This window comes from Ochotona curzoniae, unplaced genomic scaffold (assembly GCF_017591425.1).
Source record: "Ochotona curzoniae isolate NIBS_2020 unplaced genomic scaffold, NIBS_Ocur_1.0 contig_1, whole genome shotgun sequence".
NCBI classification, from domain to species: Eukaryota; Metazoa; Chordata; class Mammalia; order Lagomorpha; family Ochotonidae; genus Ochotona; species Ochotona curzoniae.
The window spans coordinates 6,411,801-6,435,887 of NW_024464918.1; the positions used below are offsets into that span (position 1 = coordinate 6,411,801).

Consider the following 24,087-nt stretch of genomic DNA (forward strand, 5'->3'; position numbering starts at 1 on the left):
TGTTTGGCAAACCTAGTGGCTGTGTGGAACACACCTTCCGTGAATAATGAGCACCAATGTCATTGTTTTCTTTTTGGCCTTCTTGCTCCTCCCCATCGTCTCCCGAAGACCAAGGGCAGCATGCCCCTCTAGGCCCTGTGCAGCTTCTGCATCTCATTGGTGCCATGTACATTTCCTCCCTCTGCCCCTGCCTGTAGTCACACGGGGGTCCCTGGCTGCAGTGGCTCTTCTGTGACTGTCGGGGGCACAACTGAGAGAGGGACATTAGTGGCTATCCTGTCATGTAGGCTACTGCCAGCTTCAGGGCCACAGCACAGCTCTCACTCATCACCTGCCAGGAGGTCTCCTGTCTCTTCACACCAGAGAAATGTGCTTTGTTTTTAACCACAAGGCACAAAGTTCCATGCATATGCAAATGAGAGAGGCAGGTATGAAAATGAGCCAAGCTGGCCCAAGTGGGACACAGGATGGAGCAGCCATGGCTTCAGTAAAGAAATCTGCACCTTTATACCTTGAGTTAAACTCAGACACCTCAAGCCTGTCTCACATCATCCATGTCTGGCAGGATCACCAGTATAGAGAACTGTTGTTTTTTTCAACATAAAAACTTCTTAGTGGTTCATTTGTTAACCTGTATTTGAACTGACCTACAGTTTGTAAAATGTTCTGACATTTAGTTTCTCTTTTGGGGCAGGCTTTACAGCTTAGTTTTTTCGTTTTTTATTTAAATATAATTTTTAATTTTATTTTTGAAGATCGTTTGCATAGTTGAGAGGGGTGTGCCTCACCATGTGGCTCTCCGATGTGGGTGGGGAGGATGGAGGTATAGAAGGTGGGTGGGATGAATGTTTCCATTACTTCTTTCTTTCTTTCTTTCTTGTTTTTTCTCCTCCTGTGTCTGCAGGGGGCTGCTCCTTGCTGTCAAATTACATCAGCACCTGGGGGATAGGGACAGTCATTTGATGATGCCTTAGAGACCCGGGTGTAGGGAAGAGTGTTCCAAGCATGTTACTTGAGTGGTTATGATTGTTCTAAGACATGGTTGGCTTCATTACACTGGAGTTGAGAAAACCTTTGCAAGGTCTGTTGAATGACAAAGTGCACCTTTGTGCATCCACAGACCTATTTCTTCATGGAAAGAAAAAAAAACAACAGCATAAACACATGAGGAGTCACAACCTACTCCCAGCCTCTGCCACCAGGCAGGAAAAGGGAGCAGTGGGAACTGTGGCAGCAGGCTTAGATTTCATCAAAAGGGGTGCATGTCCCTGACTCATCAGAGCACCTCAGAATGCAGACCAGAGATGTGAAGTGTTGCTACTTCTCCAGGCAGCCAGAAAACCAGGCATGAAGGAAGACCTGCATCCATTCTGAGGTCACCTGTCCCTCCACCCCCCGTTGTCTGACTCCAGCAATATCATCAGCCTTTCTGAGTCTTAGCTGCATCCGTTGGTTAATAGAAATAAATCTACTTTCCTGGAACATTTTGAGGAAGACTGGAAATAAATATGAAAAAATAAGGACAAATGATATGGCCTCTGGCATTAGACATTAGTAAAGCTATAAAGACATACAGGGGGAATCAAGAGTGATCCTGACAACCTCTTAACAGGAGGTCATTGCATAGAGCAGGGGGCCCCAGAGTGGAGCAGGCAGACAGGAGGAGGCTTGTATCCCAACCCTGGAGACTCCCAGATCCTCACCAAGGACTATCGGTATGGGCACCAAGGGCTATATCCCAACTACCAAGTACACCATGGGGAATTGGACTGCCCTTGTAGGTCAAGAACTCTGAGGTCATCCACTCCTTTTCGGATCTCCCACATGGAATGGAAGATGCCCAGATCCTTCCTCACAGGATCTAATGTCATTGGAACAATAGTTGAGAGCCCTGAGTGGACCTCAGAAACAGAAGGACAGTAAAGTTCCTTTGAGATGAGCTTTCTCTGGTCCTTACTTAGTTCCAACTTTGGATCCCCACCCTCTCTTGCAATGACCATCAAGGTTGCTGTGGAGCCCCACCCCCAAAAAATTTTAGATTAGATGGAGATCAATAAGGAAAGCTTAGAACCAGACAGGAAATGGTCAGCGTGGACTCACTCATACCTTACTAGGTAGGATACAAAGATCAGTTACTCCTCACTAAGGTATTGAAGATTTCTCTCCACACCCCTCCTAAAACTGTTCTGTGCCTCAACTCTTGACATATGCCTTGTTAGAGTTATAAGCCAGTTTGAACTACCCTAAAATTTGCCAAGCTCAGTAAAAATTATGCTTCAATATTATAAACTACTAAATATAAAAATAGACATGAGACTGCAGAATAGTACCCTATAGCCAGTTGTGTATAAACTAAAATTGAAATGTCAATGAAGTAGTCACAGAATGTAGTTAAGAACTTGCATTTTCTAACATATTGATCACTCAATACCATGTCAATTAACTCCATAGTGTTGTAAATTGTTGTTGATGTTATGTTGTGGCTTTTCATTGGATGGAATGATATTCTGCCAGCTCTGCTTTCAAACCAGAGATGGTCTCCCCAAGAAACTGTTGAATTTATCTGGACAATAAGATGCTGGATTCTATGCATCTCTATGCATGGTACATGCTTGCAATGAAGGAATCATGACTGGATTTGAACTGTAATACAGCAACAAGGTGGAGGAATTCACCATGGGGGGAGGGTATGGGAAGGGACTGGGGGAATCCCAGAGCCTATGAAACTGTGTCATAAAATGAAATGAAATTTGAAAAGAAAATAAGGACAAATGATATGGCCTCTGACCATGGTACTGACCAGAGAGGGAGCAGGACCATACAAGAGGGCATCTGTGCTGAGACACAGAATAACTGGTTATGCCTTGAAACAAGGCTTGCACCCTTGGACTGTTCAGAAGCCTGGGAAGTAGCGCAAATGTGGAAAGTGGCTAGGTGCAGGCCATGGTGATGATGATAATGGTAATGATAATAACTAGCCACTGTTGTACTGATGAGATGCTTTATGCCAGATAGTGCTTATATGAATTCATTGAACCCTCACGAAGAAAAACAAAATGCTTTGCGATTACTTTACTTGAAACATAGAAAGTTAAATAGCCCACCCAAAGTAAAAAAAATCAGGGTGGCAGAACCTGGAGTCAGAATTTGTGACAATACAAACTGACTCTGTGTGTGTGTGTATCTCCACATGCACGGATACTTCAGAATTTTTGTGAAAGCTAGAATGTATGAGTGCATTTTGGTGCAGTTTTTCAAAATACACTGAAGACACATATTCCAAAACATCTATACTTGTATTTCAAAAGCTTGTGCACCAAAATAAACTCGATTTCATTCTCTTTCCCAAACACTCTATGAAGTCCTGCAGTACATATAGTAGCAGCCAACCAACCAAATGACCAGTGTTGCAGATCAAGTCCCAAAGGCCACCTGCTGCTGCCACTGAGTGAGGATAACTTGATGCCCACATTATTGGTTGAGTAACAGATCGAAGGATGCTAGGATCCCATCTCTATCCCTACACCTCAGTGGATTTCTGTGTCACCCAGAGGTGAGAGCTAGCTGGGCCTGGCCTTGGCGAGCTGGGACCAGACCTGTAGCTCCTGACTGTACCTCTGCAGGACAGTTGGACAAAAGAGAACCAACACTGAGCTGGTGGGTTAGACTCTGCCAGGTCTTTCTGGACTTCGGTGCCCTTAGCTGTCAAATGGGAATATGGAAGAAGCCTATCCCTCTTAGGATGTTTGTGAGTATCAGGCAAGCCAGCAGGGATGTGGATAGAAGCAGGCTCTGCAAGAGGTGATTGTAAGTCAGCCAACCCAACACAGCATTTCAGAGCCTGAAAACTGGTGGTCCTCAAGCCTGAAGTCATGGTTGCATTCAGTGGTAGTGGTGGTTTGCTTCTTGATACGAAATAGTTGCCTACTATATTTCTTAAAGATTTTTTATTTACTTGAAAGATTGAACAGGCAAAGAGAAAAAAGAGGGATCTTCTATCTGCTGGTTCATTTTGCTCGAATGGCTTCAATGACCCGGGCTGGGCCAGGCAGAAGCCAGGAGCCTGGAACTCTGTCTAGGTCTCCTGTGTGTGTGATAGGGACCCATTTGCTGCTGCTTTCCCAGGTACATTAGCAGGGAGTTGGAGTGGAACGATAGAGCAGCTCGGACTTGAAAGCAACACAAGTGGCAAGAGCCCCAGTTGCCACTATAAAAGTCAGGAGTTTTCATAGAAATAGCATCTCGATTCTGGCATCCTTTGGAATATCAGACAATATGGTTCTGATGGCTTTGAGCAAAGGAGCCACTGCCCCTTACTAGAGCTTGTTCTTTGGGGTCATCTATGTCCCCACTGGGCCTGCTTCTGGTCAGCAGGAAGTTGCCTACCTTAATCCTATGACACTGAAACCTGCAGCCCCAGCTTGAAAGAATTCCTGTCTTATCACTTCTCTACATTTTGCTAAGATCAAATGAAGAATTCTTGCCTTGAGGGCAAGGAGAGGCCTTGAAGAAGTGGACAGAACATATGCTCGGTTATGACCCAGTGGCCTCTGCCTCCAGAGAGATACACCAAGCCCCCTTCCAACTCACAGGATTCACGCTCCTTCCCATTACCAGAGTTCAGGAGCTCCTTCCTATTGCTGGAATACAGCCCTGAGCAGCTGTGGCCTTGGGAGAGGCCAGGGCTCACCTCTGGGGCTCCTTCCCAGGGCCCGCAGAGGCCCCTGAATTTCTTGGCAAGAATGAAGGCAGGATCCTTAGCAGCTTGTAGGGTCACTGGGCCTCAGACCTGCCTCCCATCTGACTCTGAGCAAGGTGGGGCTTCTGAGGCTTGGTCAAGGCCAGAGCTGTGAGGAGCCAGTGTCCCTGCACGTGGATCTGCAGAGACAGACAGACAGATGGCCCCCTGCAGGCTCCAGGTTCAGTTTCCTGGGCGTTGCTGGCATCTGGATGTCTTCGAGAAGCTCCTGTTCTGACATGCTAGAAGGATTATAAATCCTGCCACACTCATCAGCTTGTTTGTGCAACCCCAAGCTACACTCTGTTCCCTAGCCCCTGCCACAGCCCGTGCAGTAAGCAGTGTTCTGATGAATGTGGAGAGAGTAGCAGCCAGTTCTGGAAAATTCTCTCTCCTCATTTTATTTATTTTTTTTTCTTAGCTCTCCTTCTGTTTTCCGTTCTCCTCCCCCCACCCCCGGGGAAATAAAATTTGCAAACCTTACAGTAAAGCAGTACTAATTTTGCTCATTTAAAGAAACAGATGTCAGGAAATGAGCACCCTTCCACTTTATGGCTGCCTTAGCCCCTCCTCACTGCTCTCTCCTCCAACGTCTGATTCGAATGTAACCTGCAACCTCTCCAGTGCACTACCTTCAGTCCTGTGTTCCCAGCACTGGCCACTGCGTTTAGGGAAAGCCACGCAGGGAGCAGAAAATCTAGCTCAGACCCCTGCAGGGTCTCTCCGTCGCAGGAGAGGGGTTTGGTGGGACAAGCATTTGCCCCTGTGTTACTGGGAGGACAGGGAGGGGGAAAAAAGAGGACAGAAGCATCACAAGTAGATGCTTTAAGAGGGGGCTGAGGCACCATTTGCTACCTTCACATCTGTCTGCAGATACAGGCGTGGCTGTGCTGGGGGCTAGCAGTGTGCATGTAAGTGGACCCTAAGGCACCTGTATTGTTACCTGCTCCCCACAGGTGATTTTGCCAGAACTGTACAAAGTGTAGAGCTTGGGGAAAACAGAAGGACCAAGGACTTGGCAGCTAGGCCTCAGTCTTCCCAGCACGGAAAAGGGACACACAGCCCATCTCTGTGAATATGCCAGTTCGCACAGCTTCAGTGAGCTCAGGGAATCTGCAGGCTCTGTCTCCACCTGCGCTCCCCTCCTGATCCAAGATGGCGGGTCCTGAGCCAGACTGGGAAGTGGAACTCTTCCCTCGACCACTGCAAGCAATGTCACCCTCCATTCCATCCACTTGGCCAAGGCTGTTTTTTTAAGTCTGGCTATTGAAATGAACCCCGTAGGCCCTGTCCCCAAACTCGTGGGACTGAGGGATGCACAGGAAGTGCCCTGCTGTTTCCCTCTCCAGTGTGCCTAGGGTGTTGTCAGCATCAGGCACTGGAGGGAAAGCTCTGCTGGCACAGCTTAGGACAGAAAGTGGCAGCCCTGAGGACTTGGCAGGACTGAAGGCACACTGGGGGAGGAGTTACAGCACGGCAGACTAAGCCATCACTTGGACACCTGTATCCCATACTGGCATGCTAGTTTAGGTCATCTTTTCTCTGCTTCCAACCCAGATTTCCAGGAACATACCTGGGAAGGCAACAGATGATAGCCCAAGTACTTGGGTCCCTGCTATGCAAGTGGTAGACCCAGATGAAGTCCCAGGGTCCTGGCTTCAACCCAGCCCAGCCTTAGCTGTTGCAACCATTTGGAGAGTGAACCAGTAGATGGAAGCTATCTCTCCTGTTTCTTTCTTTCATTCATTCACTGCCACTCTGCCTTTTAAGAAAATCAATACAGTTTTTATATGCAGTCTTACCTTCTGCAAAGCAATCATACAAGGAAATGTCCACAGCCCCAGTAAGGAATTCACTTAGGACACACACACACTTTAAGAAAGCACTTTTTAAGTGCCAGAGCCTGGCTTCCAGTTCTGGTTCTCTCAGCTGTGTGAGTGTGAACAAGTTACTTAATCTCTCTCACCGCTCGACCTCTGACTCCTAAGACAAGGTAAATCTGCCTTGTGGGCATTGATGTGAGGTTTGACTGTCATGAAATCAGTCAGATCCCTCCTGTGGGGTCGAGTGTGCTGAAAGTACTTCCTAAGTGGTGACTAAAAGGTGTGCACCGCTCTCAGGGACCCAGGAGAAAAGCTGGAGGTCCCATGAATTTCCTACTGCCACAGGAGGGGAGCCTGCTCCTTGATGCCCCACCCTCCCCCATTTCAGCATTCCTGCTATGGGAGAATGTTTGGTGTTAGACTCATCAGCCTGGGACCACTGTGTTAAATCTACCAGCAACCCAGGGCATGAAAGTGACAATTACGTGGAAAAATTGCCAAGTCTCATGAAATCTGCTTCAGTGCTAGGGGCCTGGGTCCCCACGGCCAGGGAAAGGGGCTAAAGACCAAACATCACGAGTCCACAATTGAGTCTCTCCCCTGCCCCAACAGCACCACCGCCCAGGCCTTAACCCACAGGCTCCCCTCCCTGCACCCCAACCCTCTGCTCTCCCTGATTCTCCCTTGTTGTTCTGTCTCTCTTAGAAACCTGAGCAACAATAAGATCAAGGAGATGCGCGAGGGCACCTTTGACGGAGCAGCCGGCGTGCAGGAGCTGCTGCTGACAGCCAACCAGCTGGAGAACGTGCATGGGCGCATGTTCCGAGGCCTCACCGGCCTCAAGACCTTGTGAGTGCAGTGGGGCCAAGGCCCAAGGAAGGAGGGAGGACAGAGGAATCTGAGAAAGACGGGGAGGGCTGGCAGGGACTGGGTTGGACCTCGGTGCTGTCTTGGCCTGTGGAGTTGCTGCTGTGGTCAAGGTTATCCAACATTTCAGAGCCTTTCGTAGGAAAGAATTCAGCATGCCAAATACCTCCTAATGGAGACACCTACACAGAAATACACAATTAATTCATTCACTTGACTGTATGTTCATTTAAGAGTTGTACTAGAACTTGCCTCAAGAAGCAAATACATATTTTTCCATAAGCTGTGACATTTTTAAAATTTCATAGAAAATGAAATTGAAGGATAAGTTTATTTGGGTACCAAAAAAATCTGAAATTCATGCATATGTGAACACGGTCTTCAGAAAGGTCATCATTGTACGTACTATGAAAAAAACCTTGAGTTGATTTAAACATTTTTTTGCAATGAAATAAATTTACATTTTAATTCCTTTTTTCCGTTACATTTTCGAAGTATCCTCATACACATAGTTGTAAGAAAGACACATCCTGTGCAGAGTGCCTCCAACTCCAGCTTCCTTCCAGTGCACACCCTGGGAGGCAGCCAATGATGGCTTGAGTGGTTGGAGCCCTTCCAGCAACGTGGAAGGTCCAGATTGAGGTTTGGCCTCCTGGCTTCAATCTGGTCCAGCCTTGGCAATTGGGAAGTAAACTAGTGGATGGGTAAGTGAGCGTGCTCTCTCTCTGTCTCTCTGTTTCTCTATCTTTCAGATTTTCAAATGACACAAAAAACAAGCAGCATGAAAACATGCATATAAAGCAGAGAGACAGAAGTACACACAGAGAATCCGACGTCCACAGACTTCTTGATTCTCCTTCTGCTCCCAGAAATACACATGCACATCATCATCATCATACAGTGTGCATATGTACATATACAAACCCGTGATACATTCATACTCAAGGAAGAAGACATGCACAAACAAGAGTGTACACACAAGTTTACAGGGAGTCCCAGCAAAGTCCCAGGCCCTGCTGCCACAGGACAAAGCTGAGAAAATGGACAGTCTGGGCTCAGAGTGAGCAAAAGCATCCCCCCTACACACATGTGCACACACACACAAACACACACCACTGGTGCACTGTCTGCCTAATGCCTGTGCTTCTGTGTTCCCATGCCTCTCCCTGCAGGATGCTACGGAGTAACTTAATCAGCTGTGTGAGCAATGACACCTTTGCTGGCCTGAGCTCCGTGAGGCTGCTGTCCCTCTATGACAACCGGATCACCACCATCATGCCCGGGGCCTTCACCACGCTGGTCTCCCTGTCCACCATGTAAGTTCTGGACCCACTGCCTGTTCAGGTAGGGCTCGGCTTCTGCAGACTTGGCCCATCTCAGCTCCTTGTTGCCTTTAGCCAAGATCATCCACTCATTCATTTGGTTGACAAGACCTGTTGGGCTCCCTATGTGTGCCAGGCAGCAGGTAAATGTTAGGGTTGCACAGTCCTCGCTCCTCCAGCCCAGTGCTCACCCAATCAAGAATTTGCACATGAAAGAGGCCCATGGTACTCTGAAAACCCTTGGTGATCTTCTTGAGAAACTCTCAAGCTATCTTCAGGCAAGTGTATATCTGTATAGAGAGTGCATGCAAAGACCCTGTGGTTGGTTATAACAGTGTAAATGTGCAGCACTGTGCAAAGTCCAGCATGGACATAGCATTCCTTGTGATGAGGTAAGGCCAAGCTAGAGAGGACGCCAGGGCCAGGCTATCAGACCGTGATGAGCTGTTGGGAGTTTCACCCAAAGCATTTCAAACACTGAAACTTGTAAGTAGATCGGCGACATGGTTAGCTGGAAGTTTAAAAAGATAGTGACTGCTTCAGTGTTATCAGAAATAGGATAGAAATCCAGCTCTCTGGACAGCTGAGCGAGCTAAACTACCTGGGTTGTTCACTGTACTGTAAGGAAGGCTGGGCGGACTAACCATCAAGACTCCAGGGCCAGAGTTCCTGGGTTCATACCCTGGACTCACCTCTGGCTCACCGGATGCTCTTGGAGTCCTCCATGCATTTTTGCTGCAGTGTTCCTTGCTGCCTGGTCCACCTCCAAGGTCTGTGATGAGGCTTGGATGTGATACGATATGTGAAGCCCACAGCTAGAGCCACTGTGGACGGACTCAACACAAGGCTATTTTATGGCTGTGTGTGGTGTTTGCATGTGGCTCGGTTATTGTCCCATCTCTTCCCTTCCCCAAAGGCCCTTGGGAAGAAGAGAAGAAAAGCCGTTGCTGCATCTCTTGTGGCTGCCCGTTGCTAGCCTTCCTGTCTGTCGGTTCCTTGCCTCAAAGTGAGGCCAAAGCAATTCCTTCACAATTCTTCCTCCCTCACAGCCAGCACCTAGGCCTCCCCCTGTGCTTGCCCAGTTGGAACTTGGCACCACTTGTTCCTGCTGCATGAAACGCTCTTTCTCCCAGTCTCTGTGGCCTCTGCTCTTGGCCCAGGTGTCACCTGCACCCCCTAGGGTCCCCCTAACCCTGCTCTCCCACTGGCATTTGCCACTCCCTGAAGTTGTCTGTGATGTACTTGTTTGCTCGTCCTCTAAGTTCCAGAAGGGCATGGGTACTGGTTGCTTAGTCCCCAGCACTGTCCTCCATGTTCGCATCTATGCTGGCAACACAAGCAGGTGCTCAATCTATAGTTCTGAAGAACCTAGTTGAATGAATGCATGACATCTACAGGCAGGAATGATGGGTTAAACACTCACATTGATGGGTTGGTTCATTTTAGCCCACATTGAATTCCACCCCTCTTAGGGGGCTCTGTGCTGGGAATCCAGAGACAGACAGAAGATGTCAAGATGGATGGAGGCAGAAAGCATAAAGGGAACCAACTGTGGCATGAGTAGCTTGCATGTCAGCATGAGATTCAGCCCCAGTAGAGATGCCTCCTATGTCTGTCCCTGCTGTGTCACCACCCAGCCACACCAGGGCCATCAGTCTCTGGGACACCTCCTAAAACCTAACTTCCTCACTGGTGCAGGAAGAAGGGTGTTGTTTTCTCTCTAGGGTGGTTGGAACAGGTTTGAATGGGATAATGGATGGATAATGAAGTTCCATGATCCCAGGCTGATAGGAAAATGACAGTGGGACAGGCATTTAGCCTAGTGATTACAATAGCCATGTCCCATTATCAGAGTACCTAGAGCTCGGTCCTGGCAGACACTGCCAGGACAGGACACGGACAGGAGCAGTGATGGTTCATGTACTTGGCTTCTATAGACGATTGGCTTTCCAGCCCTGAACTTCAGCCATACCCAGCCCTGGCCATTGCAGGCATTTGGGGAGTGACCAAGGAGGCAGGAGCTTTGTGCATGTATGTGTCTGTTGGCAGGGGAAGGGGAGGTTGTGTTGTGCATGCCAATAAAGAAAGGGATAGTGTTTGTCATACCCTCATCCTGCCTCAGTTTAGCAGTTTTGCCCAGAGGTACATGCTGAGTGCAGGTGGTGACCTGTGCTAAGATTCTAGAGACCCGGAGGGAAACAGAGCTGGTTTCTACTGCCACAGAATACAGAGGCCAACACACAGGGCAAATGTCAAAAAGGCGCTGACAGCCAAGGCCACACACTCCACTGGGTGCTGCGAGAGAACAGCAGGGAGCTAGGAGGGGGCAGCTGAGGGCTCACTGTCCCAAAGTACGTGGAGGGACTCCGCGGAGGTCTCTTGTCCACGGGTGAGGACCACAGACTGAGAAGGAACCTGCCAATCAAACTGCAAAGAAACCAGTCCTGGCAGGAGGAGCAGCAGGTGGGAGGCCTCGGAGGACCAGAGGGTGTCTGCAGATCACAGTGAGCGAGGGCCTGGCAGGCAGCCTGACGGGGACTGAGGGGGCAGAGCCAGGAGCATTCCCCACAATAGCCTGTAGAGGCCACTTCAGAGAGGACCCTTTTCCTCCCAGAAACCTCCTGTCCAACCCCTTCAACTGCAATTGCCACCTGGCCTGGCTCGGCAAGTGGTTGAGGAAGAGGCGGATCGTCAGTGGGAACCCCCGGTGCCAGAAGCCCTTCTTCCTAAAGGAGATTCCCATCCAGGACGTGGCCATCCAGGACTTCACATGCGAGGGTGAGACGGCGGAGGAGGGGAGGGCGAAAGGGAGGGGAGTCCTGTGGGAGGAGAACAGCCAAGCAGGTGCCTCAGCCCAGATTCCCCTCTGCCCCCTCTGCCTGGGCGCTCCACAGCTCTGCTGCTCCTGTGCTCAGAAACCTGCCACATCAAAACAACACACCTGTCGACTAAAACAAACCACTACCATCCTGGAAAACACGGAGATACCTTTGGCATGTCCATGCATCTTGACCAGCATTAAAATGGGGGCCACCTTAGGTAGATGACACCCTTGTGCAGTATACGGCCTGTGTAACTGCCTGGGCACTGTGGGCCTCGATCTTTCCTGCCTACATCATGATGGGGCTTTAACAGCAAAAGCCCCATCACTGGGCTCTGGGAGTGTAAACAGGGAAGATCCAAAGGAGTCCGTCGTAGGATCTTAGAGGACATGGATGTTTGGGAGCACCAACTCAAGCCAGCATGGCTCTTTACTAGTTCAGCTGAAGATTGAAGTAGTCAAACAGTCAAATGGACTGGTTTGCAGAAGGGGAGCTGGAGATATACCCACCACGCCAAAGGGACGGTGGAGTTGTGCGAAGGGGCAAAGAGGAAAGGAAAGGGGAGAAGAACAGGACTGTGCTCCTGCCCTGAGCAAGCCTCATCAACTTGGCTTGTTCCAGTAAGCTGAGCAGTGGCCTCCTTTCTGTCTGTGACTCTGGTTACTCAAGTCTTGCTCCATGTCTTTGATTGTCTTCATTTTATGTCACAGCACATGGCCCCCAGTATGTACCCTTCTTCCCCAACTGCGGGAAGACCAGCAGGTTCTCTTTCCTGGCTCTGGTTCAGAAAATAAGACCTTGCATTTTACCCAGACATCTGATCTTGCCCACTGCCAATCCTACACCCTCCAGGAGTGATGTCTGTCTCCCCCCACACTCACCCTCTGTGGGGCATTCCACAGGCAATGACGAGAGCAGCTGCCAGCTGAGCCCACGCTGCCCGGAACAGTGCACCTGCATGGAGACGGTGGTACGATGCAGCAACAGGGGGCTCCGTACCCTCCCCAAAGGCATGCCCAAGGATGTCACCGAGCTGTAAGTGTCCCACCCCTTTGAGTGGCGAATAATTGTACTACCCCCAGCTTCCTCAGGGCAGACACTGAGCAGAATGGCAGTATGGCCTTTGCCATAGGCTCAGGGAGGGAGCAAGAAACACAGCTTCCCCAGGACCTCTGCCCAGCTGGGGAGGTGAGCATGACCTTGCTCCCCTCTAAAGATGCTCCAGGCTGCAGGTTGCAGGTGCACTATGCACTGAGGGTTAGGGCTAAGTCCAGCTGCCTTGCACATCAGGGTTATTTCAGGCAGAGCTGCCAGATTAAAAAACCAAATGCAGTTTCTTGACTGAGAAGTAGAGGCAAAGTTACCAGCACTTTTGCAAAGAACTGGGTGCTGGAATCGATTACAGAGTTCACGCTGTGCCATCAGGCCGCAACGTGTTCCAGCCAGGAGAGGAGTTCTCCACGCAGGACTCTGCAAGTGCTCGGCCATCCTCGTCTTTCTGTCTCCTCTCCGCTCTCTGTTCCTGAGTACATCAGGCTAGACTGAGTCCTTATTGGCTCAATCCGCCTCACCTTTTCTCGCTGCAAGAGGACTGCAAGGCCACCTACTCTCTAGGGCTGGAGGAAGTTTCAGACGAGGGAGGTTCGCTTGTTCAAGTCTCAGGATCAGCCAACAGGCTGGATGGGCTGGGTTAGTCCTCATCCCGGGAGTCCTTCGGCCACTTACAACCTATGTTTCTAAATTTCGCGTGTTTCAGAAGCAGCAAGGGCGCGGAGCCTGTGTGTGGGAGTTATCACTGACACCTGCCATATTTGAAAGCAATGGCAACATTTTGTTTAAAAACACTTTATTATTTCCATGTGCAAATCACAATTATTTTTCTACCACCTGCTTATGCCAAAATCCTAATATGAAGACCAAAAACCCAAAAGAGACTTGACTGGTAAAGGTGTTTTTAATGTTTTTGCAAATCTCTGTGCTGTCTGGCTTCACGGAAGACAGCTGAGGTGGATTTTGCTGTCTACTTCATATTCACTCGGCGGGCAGGGGGTGCCCGCCTGCTCTATTGCTTGGGGTGAGGGGATCAAAAGAAAATCACAGGCATGTGGCTAGAAAATGGAGGATTGCCACTAGCCTTCTCAAATGCTGTATGTTGGTAACACAACCCCTCCCAGCTGTTGTTGTGGTACAGCAAGTTGAGCCACAACTGCAGCATCAGCATCCCATATGGGAATATGGATTCAAGTTCCACTTGCACCATTTCCAGTCCAGCTCATTGCTAATGCCCCTGAGAGAGCAGCGGAAGGTGGCCCGAGAGCTTGGATCCTTGTCATCCATGTGTGAGACTAGGATAGATTCCTGGCTTAGCCTGGCATAGCCCTAGCTATTATAGCTGTTTGGAGATAGATTTGTTTTTCCCCTCTTTCTGTCACTCTGCCTTGCAAATAAAGAAACATCTTAATGACAAACACAAAAGTCTTAAAAAATAAAAAACCACCCAACCCACCCATGGGGCATTGTGGAGCCTGCCACCATATCCGTGAAATGATATCCTCAATTCTGCGAAAGAGGTCCATCTTATATGTTAAACAGAAAACTTCCTCACAGCCGTGAACTTGTAACATCACCCACCGGCCAACTGGCAGATACTGGCTCACCAATATGCAGAGTTTCCAGCTGTTGAGTACGTCATCATTTAGTATCAGAAATGTCACAGCGTTGGTCTCACCACTCATCTCAGCAGCTGCTTCTGTGAGTGACAGGCAGCAGTCACACTCAAAGCTTTGATTCTCCCCCTGGAAGCTCACGTTCTTTTCCATTGGCAATGACCATTGTCCATAGCTTTCTCTGACGGCGACGGGCGCACTCTGCTTATTGCCAATAAATTGTCTCCAGAATGCCTGTGCCTGAATAGCCAGTTTGCTGGTCATTCTTCTTAGTAAAAATAGTATTTTGTGAAGGAAAGTGGCAAAGCCCAGCTGGCTCCATATGCAGCTGAGCTCGCCAGAGCCTTTCCTCAAGGCACACGGCACACTAGATGTGCATACTTGCTGTTTTGTCACGCCGAATGTTGGAGAAATGTGAGCTCAGGAGTTAATATATCATTGTTCTTGCTTCCTCAAGGGCATGCTTAAATGAAACTGAGGGGTTTTTTTTTTCCATTTGTTTCTTTGAGGCAGACACCCACACACCCATCCCCACCCCACCCTCCTCTCCCCCTCCTCAGAGACAGAGAGAGCACTGTACACCCTGACTGTACCCCATCTGCTAATTCACTCCCCAAAGTGAGCCCTAGGTATTGCTGAAGTCAGAAGGTGGAAATACAGTCCTGGTTTCCCTGGTGCTTGGCAGGAACCCAACCACTTGGGTCATCCTGCTGCCTCCCAGGCTCTGCCACGGTAGGAAACTGCACTCAGGAACCAGAGTGAGGGAGAGTGCAGACAGGGATGTGGGCGTCTTAACCATGAGGCTAAATGCTTCTTGGGAGATTTGTTTCTCAGCTAGAAATTATAGAGAGGTGTGTAATATAGTGACTGCCAATATCATTTGGAATCAGTGCCCCTACTGTGTGCTGAGCTGTTAGGAGTTTACCCTCCACTGATTGTTCTTAAAATGTTTATTTGATTGATTGATTGACTGACTGATTGATCTTGAGAGGCAGAGTGACAAGAGAGGGAGAGAAATCTCCCTTCTGCTGGTTCACTCCACAAATGTCTGCAGTGGCTTGGACTAGTCAGGCCAAAGCCAAGAGCCTAGAACTTCATCTAGGTCTCACATATGGGTGGCAGAGGCCCAAGCACTTGGGTCATATTCTGTCTTCTTTAGACACATTTGCCGTTGACTGCCTTGGAAACAGAGTGGCCAGGACTAAAAGCCAGTATTGTGTTAGGGGTTATCAACATTTCTAGTAAAAGTTTGAACTCATTGTGCTACAGCACCAGCTCTCCTACACTGCTCTTTTATCTGTGCCAGTGCAAGCATCAACCTAGTACAAAAGGAAGACAATGTCTTAGCTCAAAGATAATTCTGGTCTCATAAGCCCCTGAAATAGTCATGGAGATATTAGGTGCCCATGGATGACACTCTGAGAATCAGGATACACTCCACACCGGAAGCAAGCACCACAGGGACACACCTGCTGTCTGCCACTGTCAGGCTCCTGAATTAGAGGCCAAGGCTTCACGCTTCCAGAAAGCAGCGACGTGGCAGAGAAAGGGTGTCTTAGCTCCCAAAGTCACAGGTGCACACGCCCCACATCTTCAGAAAGCACAGTTGTTGCCGTGCAGAGGTTTTTTTTACACTTGGACATGCATTATTGCCCATGTTTGCTTCCATTGAGGCATGCTTGCAGACAGCAACTCTTCCCGTGCTAAAGGCAAACTGCAAGCTTATGTCTTCGCAGGGCTCTGGGAGAGAATGAGGACCCGGTCTGGAGGGCCCCACAGTCCTCCCTCTGGTTCAGGTGCTAGAACACTTGATACCGGACCTGGTCTAAGGCTCTTGCTCATGGATTTGTCACTAAGATCCAAGGAGAGGAGAGGAAGGGGTGACAGGAAGTAGTAGTTTATGTCAGGATGTGAAGTCTGAGAATGTGAGATGTCGGTTGACAGTGGGCGCCTGAGTGCTCAGATGTGCATGCAGTGAGCATGAGTGTGGCAAGAGGTGAGCAAGTGTGCATTCGCTGCAGGAGATGGGGTGCCCAGCCTGCCTTGGCTGACTCCGAGGGGTGAGTTAGTAGATAAAAGTTTCAGTCCAGAGACAAGCACAGTGGAGCATTCTGCTCATCTGTAGTTCTGTCATTATTATTATTTTCCACGATACAGTTTTGTAGCTTGTAGAGGTTCTTCCCTAAGCATAATGGTCTCTAGTTGGGAATTTTAATTTTTTTTAAGTGATAGGATTTCATTCTTTTTTATGGCTGAGTATTATTCCATAGAGTAGATATGCCACCATTTCTCTATGATTCATCTATTAATGAGCATCTGGGTTGTTTCCATGTCTTCGCTATTGTGCTGCTATAAATATGAGGGTGCAGGTTGCTGTTTCATATGCTGATTTTATTTCATTTGGAAATATTCCCAGGAGTGGGGTAGCTGAATGATATGGTAGATCAATCCTGACCTATCAGAGCAGCCTTCATGGTGACTTCCATCGTGGCTGCTCTGGTCTACACTCCCACCAGCTGTGGAGCAGGCTACCTTTCCCTTCACGTCCTCACCAGCAGTTGTTGTTTCTTGTGTGCCATTCTTACTGAAATTAGGTAGAACCTCAATATGATTTTTATGGGTTTTCCTAACTCATCTGCGGTTTAATTAGGTGGTGGGCACCCATGCAGGAGAAAAGGCAGAGCCATGAAGCAAGTGGCAAACAGGAAGGAGTGGCTTAGGCAGGCTGTGCCCTGGGACAGGGAGGAATCCTGGAAGCTCTGCCAATGCCAGCCTTGAAGAAAACAAAGGAAAACGTCCTCTCCACCCTGCACAACCCATAGCTGCTGCGTATGGAGCTTGTGCTGTGTGCCGGGTGCTGCACCAGCTACATCTGTCATGTGATCTCATTTCATCCTGCCAACATCACTTCAAAGCAGGTAGCATTCACCCCATTTCTGCAGGTCAATCAGCTGAGGCCTGGGAAGGCTGAAGGAGTGAAGGTCATAGCCAACAAGCAGCACAGCCCAGGCTCAAACCCAGGTTGGCTGCAGTGACACAGGGAACCCGGGGCCCCCATGATGCAGGTGCCTGTTGCTCATTATGGCCAGGTCGACAGCTGGGCCTTATCCAACTATGCCGCTGCTGCCCAAGAAGAGGCTGCTGCTATCCAGACACCCCCAACGCTGAATGGGCTTTCCAGAGCTTCAAATAGAGTGACTGCCCACTTCCCCTCTCTGACCCAAGGGGAGAGACTGGAATGTGCCTGTTAGCTGAAGGGCAGCGATCCTGCCTTGGGAGAACAGGCCAGCTCTGGGCACAGCCACGTGGAAGAGGTCTGGTGCCACTTCAGGAAAGGACACTTGGGGCCATAGCAGGCAGTCACAACCATCTGCGGGAGGGACAGAGAGGCCAGTCACCAGCCATGAGCCAGGAGAGCTCCCTTCACTCATTCCAGTGCTCATGGAGCTGGTAGGCCAGACACTGTCGGCAGAGTTGGGAATACAGCAACCAAAGTGACAGGTGGGTCCCCTGGAATCAGAAACGTCAGATCGGAGAGAAAGACAGTGAACTAACTCACCAGTGGAGTGGGGTTTTCTGGGGAAAAAATATAGGGGTGAAAGGGAGAGAAAGTACACATTTGTGAAGACATACCCCCCCAGGTGACAAGCGCTTGCATTCTAGGAAGCAGGTAGGCCTGGGTGTGAAACAAACAGAATGAGAAAGGGTGGTGTGTGCTGAGAGCTTGGGGCAGCATCTATGAGCCTTGTAGGCTGAAATTAGAAGATAAGCTTATTGTCCCTGCAAAAAAAAAAAAGTGTTGAAGACCTTGCAGGGTTTTTTTTTTTTTCAATAATACATGTTTTCCATGAACTTTTTTGCAAACCCTTCTTATGTGTATATATGTGTACATATATGTATGTATAATAATCTTCTAGGATCGCACCGATAACAAAAGCTGCAGATGCTCAAGTCTCTTATAAAATGGTGCAAGATTAGCATAGAAACTAGGCACAGCCTCCAGGATACTGTAAAATAAGCTAGATTATGAAGCAAGTGCTATGTAGGTAGTTGTTGCCGTGTACTGTCTAGAGGGTAATGACAGGGGGCAGTCTGTACATATTCAGTATAGACAATTTTTTTCCAAATATTTTTGAGCCACAGTTGGTTGAATTTATAGCTACAGAACTCATAATGCTGAGGGGCCCACCTAAGTGCCTATCTTAAAAGTTCCTAAGAAATACGTATTAACAAAAAAACCCATGCATTTCAAAATGTATTGCACCCAAATAAAGTGATAATTCCATTATTTCATGAACTTTTTCAAGTACCCTTCTCTATTCCAAATGTGTTGAGCACGACCTGGTGTTTTAGGCTCAGATCAAGGCCTACCCATAAAGACCCATTTACTCTGCTCTGTCATGTCAAGGTGATCATTATGAGTCCCATTCTACAGATGAGGAAATACAAGCTCAGAGAGCCTGATCACCCAGCGCTAGGTCACACTGCTATCAGACAGTGGTCCAGAAGTGATCCTCTAACTCTTCAGTGACGCTCCCCTCACTCCTGGCCTCCAGGGCTCTCCTGGAGGGTGACTGCCTACCCTCTCCCCATTCCACTGAGCCAAGAGTTCTTTGTGGGGAGTTATCCATTCAGTGAGCTCAATGTGGGTTTTCATGCAGGGTGGCTACACCCTCGTGCACTGGGTGCCAGTATGCCAGGCTGAAGCAGAGCATTTAAATGCAAGTCAGCACAAAAGGTTGACCTGCTGGAAATGCTCAGTACTTCTAAGGTTTGGGGGTACAAAAGGGCAGGCTTCTGAAAAGTCCCTTGGGGGCCCCTGGGCTACCAGCTACAGAGAATTTTGGAGTTCAGAGTTTTCATCAAGGGCTTCCTACAAAGAGAGCTTTGCCACACAGCCGCATCTGCATTTCTGAAGGGGAACCTTTTGATTGCACATCTTCCGAGAGTGGGGATGCCAAGTCGCCAGGGACATTCTGTACTCAGAGCAGCGCCCGCTCTCTTTCACACTGCCAAATGCGGCTCCACCTGTGGAGCCCTGGGGTTTCATCAAACCCATGATGCATTCTGAGCATCTGCTGTTGCCAGGCACTGGCTGGGAAGACAGAGACGAGCATGCCCAGTGTGACTCTGTTGACGTGAATCACAGAATCACACTGCAGACATCCAGGGGAGGGTTAGATCTGTGAAGGAACATATATTCAGAAGTGTTGGGAAACTGTAGCATCACCGGTGGGTATGGGGGCTGATGTCTGGGAAGTGTTGCCAGTGCTCAGATTCAAGCATCTGCAGGAGTCACCCAGGTTGGAGAAGGAGAGACACACACTAAGTCGCCACGCACAAAGGGTCCTGGGGCCTACAAGAAAGGGTGAGGTCAGTGGAGTTGGAACCAGAGCCCAAGGAAGAGTTTGGTGTAGGTTTAATCAGAGGGGGAGCAGGTGCATGATGCTTAATTTTATATCTGGCTTGGCTAAGCTGTGGTGCCCTTGTTTGGCCAAGTACCTAGTCCAGTTGTTGATGTGAAGGTGCTTTGTAGATGCAGTTAACATCTGCAGTAAGTTGACCCTTTAAGTGGAATAAAAAAAAGCCTAACATGAAGGGCAGCCTTTTCTAATCTGTGGAGGACCTTACAAAGAGGAAAAACATTCCCCAAAGAAGGAATTTGCATCATGATGATGACAGAAACCCTGCTTGAGTTTCCAGCCTGTCAGCCTGTCCTATAGACTTTATCCTGCCAGACCCCTAGCTGTGTACCCAAGTCTGTAAAAATAAAATTCCTCCCTCGATGAAAGGAAGATGTCGAAGGACAAAAATCCTAGCTACTTAGAACCGAATTGGCTTTCCTTTCCTCATTCTAGAACAAGGCAGCACTTCATTCCAAAAGATACAATAATGGTTCCCAACAGGCTTTGCATAAGAGGTTGATGTTATACAAGGAGATAGAATGAGAGCAAAAACTAAAAACTCCCTGTCCTGGAAGGGAAGTCTGGGGTGACCAATCAGTTCCTGAACTTTGGTCTCTCTGAAGTCTCCACAAAACACCTGCCAGCCGAGCTCCTGAAGTTTCAGTGAGGTCACAGCCCACTGCAGTGGAACTCCACCCCAGAGAAGGCTGGCAAGTTGGTGTGGGTCTTGGCAGGACCCTTCTTCTCATTGTCACTTACTTGCCTGAAGGCACACAGAAGGCCCTGCTGAAGCCCCCTCCAGATGTGTTTGCCACAGGCCTTCAGTACATCCCCGCTCTCAGCAAGCTGACCAGAGGTTGGGCTGTGTTATTTTGCTTTTCATCTTGGATGCCTCAAGTTTGCTAAATTATTGTAGCAAATGGAATCCATGGAAGGAGGAGAATGGACAGCCTAGAAGAGCACAGGCAAGCCACCATCAGTCTGAGCTCTGCTTGCTCCGTGGAGGCTGAACCCTCCTCTTCATCCTGCTGCTGTAGCCAGCTCCTGCCTCTGAGTGTTCCCTGTGTTCCCTGAAGGCACACTGCCTACAGAACACATCCAGCAGGTGGTCATGGCAGGGTCTGTCTTCTCAAGCTTTACCTGCACAGAGCCTGGGATCCTGACACACCTCCTGCTGGAGCCTCCCTGATAGCTGAAAGGAAGCCCCCTATGGCTACCCTTTCCTGCCACTGGTGGAGAGATGGAGAGGCAGGCCCCGTACTTAACCAGTGCCATTGTCCACTGCCTTTCCTTCAGCGAAGGAAGGAAGGGAAATTCAGGCAAGACAGTCCTGAAGCACTGTGTAACACCTGCCAGCTGCACCTGCATGCAGTCAGCGTTTGTCACTGTGCTTTGAATAAAATGATTTCCAGCACCTCAGCGTGATCAGCCTAGTGTCCCACCATCCTCCCTGACCCATGTGACTGCAGGCTTTGTCAACATTTGCTCAACAACTCTCTCTCAGGACTCTCCTTGCTATATCCAGGACTTCCCCCAATTCACCTATCAGTTGGCTTTCAAACATCTCTTCCTCCACTATGTCTTTCTACAGTGAACCCCTTGGCATTCCTCACCTTAGCACTTTGCTGGTTCCCTCCAAAACACAGACCAGGGTTTCTCATTTATATCCCTTTCATGTGTTACATTACCCGCATTCCTTCCTCTTCCATCCCCTAATAAATTTCCAGTTGCCCCAAATCAGGCATTGTGTCTGTGTTATTCACCTGTGTAAATATCAGCTAGCACATTGCAGGTACTCAGTAAAGACTTGTGCCTGAGTAAATGAATGCATTTCTTTGGCACCTTTACCTGAGGGCAAGGTCCAAGTGGGATCCAGTTCATCTTCAGTTCTACCCCCAGCACCTTGTGTGTAATCCTTGGCTCATAGTGCATGCCTGCCAAAGAAGCAAGGACCAAAAAAGACACTTGTTCTGCTTGCTAAGTGTCCAAATGCATATCAAGTGATGCTCAACTTTGAAATAGGGTACTACAGTTGTTACTCAGTTCTCTGGCCACTGTTGTGGTGAAGTAGAAGCTGTGAGGATCATGGTAAAAGTGCAGTAAGAAGATCTGGATTCAAGTCCTGGTTCAACCACTGGCTTGCTGTGTGAGCATTTGTACATATTCCAATGTCTTTGAACTTCTGCTTCCATGGCTGCAAGATCCTACCCCACAAGGAGATTGCAAGAGCTGGGCATAGAGTGGGTACTTCATTGAGTGTACAGTTGTCATCATGGTGGACAATTTTAGACAAGCGCCCTGGTGAAGAAAGTCTGAGAGTGTGTGTGTGCAGGGCCTCTCTTCCAAGTGTTGTCACTCTGTGCTTCTATTTCAGGTACCTGGAAGGAAACCACTTAACAGCTGTGCCCAAAGAGCTGTCTGCCCTCCGACACCTGACTCTGATGTAAGGCGCGTTGGGTGGGAAATTTATTTTTCTGTCCTGGGAAGGGCCTTCAAGAAGTTAACATGAAGGGTGACAGAGAAAGGGGCTGCAGGCTGACATGCCATATCTGCCATTCTCCATGAGTGCAGCATAAGGAGGAGCAGACCTGCCTAATGGGTCCAAGACTTACCCATTGTGACCTCCATGCCAAAGTGCCCAGACCCTGTGCCATCAATACCAGATTCCCTCTGGGCATCCAGCAAGGAGGCCCCTGTCCAGATTCCCAAGCCATCTCAGTCTCCCATTCTCGTCAGCTGTGGTCCCCTGAAAATATCAGTGGGAGCTTCTTCCTCCTCTAGTTGCCTACAAAATGTCCTAAGTGGATAATCTGAACTGAAGATCCTTCTGGAGGTAGTTGCCACTTGCTGCGAGTTTGCCAGTACCCAAGAGAGCCACTTAATGAGGAGCAGGGCTGCAGAACCCAGAAAACTAGGCAATCCATGAGCTTTGCAAAGCTTGCCACTGCCTAGCAGTGTTAAATAACTCTCTGGGCAAGTGGTCATTGAAAGAAGCCCATGTCTGTTTGAGTAGCAGGGAAGCAATCCAAAGGGGAAATAAGAAATGGTTCAGAAGGAAGGGGCATCGCCCTTGAGAAAGGAAGAGCCCTGCTGAGGAAGGGAGAATAACACCTGTCTTGGGACTAGGATTCTAGAACTTCTCATAGCCACCATGTAGAAGGGAACCAAGAACTTGGGGCCAACTGTTCCTATCATTCTTAGCTGTGGGAGTGCCATCCTGGACATTATATGGTGTTTAGCAGCACTTCTGGCCACCTCAACTGAATGCCCATAACATTCTCCCCAGCGTGGACAGCCAGTGATGTCTCCAGATACTGCCACAGGTCACTGGGGGAACAAAAGTGCCACCCCACAAGTTGAGAACCACTTTTCTGGAGCAATGCTTCTCAGGCCAGCGTGATGTGAACTGCAAGTGTCTTTTCTGTTTTTCATACTGACACACATGTCTAGTGTTCTTGTAGTGAAATTAGATTATGTGAATGCGGGACCCAGGCAGCCAGTATTTCAGGAACCCTCTGGTAATTCTACTGTATGAAGGATGTTGCCAGTACTCTAGATATTTCCAGAAACTACTTGCCTACCAACTTCATTCCTCCTAAGAAAGGGCTTAGTAGAATGTAATAAAACATGAATGCCGGAAGAAGAGAGTGGGGAATATTGAAAGGAGAATTGATTAGGGAAGGGAGGTGGGGAAAGCCTATTAAAATGAGACATTGCTATTGTATTATTATGTTTTGTTGCTCAAATAAAATAAATAGACATGTAGTTGAATGATTGCATAGCTGAATAAATAAATGAATAGAGGAATGAATGACAATTGCTTAAATGATTACATAAGTACTTGAATGGAAAAATGAATGAGTGGATGGATGAGTGAATTGTTGGGTGAAGAGAGGAGTGGATAGAAGGGTGAGGTTTTGAATGGTGGGTGGATGAAGGGTGCTGGTAGGAGGCAGGGAATGTGAATGGCAGGCAGGCATGTGGTCATTGAGATGGCCATCACAGGCCACTAACAGTAAAGCCTGTCCCTTCTGTGTTTCTCTCCCTAGTGACCTCAGCAACAACAGCATCAGTATGCTGACCAACTACACCTTCAGTAACATGTCTCACCTCTCCACTCTGTGAGTATCTTGCCCACGAACCTGACGTACATGGCTTCCCTGGGTCTCATCAGGTCTGGATTCTCTGCTCTAGTGAAGCTTGGACTGGTAGCCGTCCCCTATAGGTTAGAGTTAGGGCTCTGCTGCCTGCCTGGGCAGCCTTGGAAGAAGGCTCTGTTTAGAATGTTGTCTCCTCCTAGGAAAGAAGGGGTGGGGTGCCTCCATGACTACATTTTGTTTAGACCCTTTATTGCCCATTAGCTTTGTCCAATGTAGGCAGTCACCATTGCACAGTCAAGGTGGGTAATGGAAAAGCTGGTAAGGAGCCAGCCTGCTGTGGAACG

At 48.7% G+C, this 24,087-nt stretch overlaps 1 protein-coding gene across 2 annotated transcripts in view; it reads left to right on the forward strand.

The window, feature by feature from the left end:
* The window catches only part of SLIT3 (slit guidance ligand 3), a 586,046-nt gene that overhangs the window by 508,707 nt on the left and 53,252 nt on the right, over positions 1 to 24,087 (forward strand). For both annotated transcript variants that reach the window (XM_040983330.1, XM_040983243.1), the window contains exons 17-22: positions 7,267 to 7,410; positions 8,601 to 8,744; positions 11,365 to 11,528; positions 12,475 to 12,607; positions 22,018 to 22,086; positions 23,693 to 23,764. In XM_040983330.1, the coding sequence (XP_040839264.1) occupies positions 7,267 to 7,410; positions 8,601 to 8,744; positions 11,365 to 11,528; positions 12,475 to 12,607; positions 22,018 to 22,086; positions 23,693 to 23,764 (726 nt within the window). The remainder of the gene's footprint in view (positions 1 to 7,266; positions 7,411 to 8,600; positions 8,745 to 11,364; positions 11,529 to 12,474; positions 12,608 to 22,017; positions 22,087 to 23,692; positions 23,765 to 24,087) is intronic.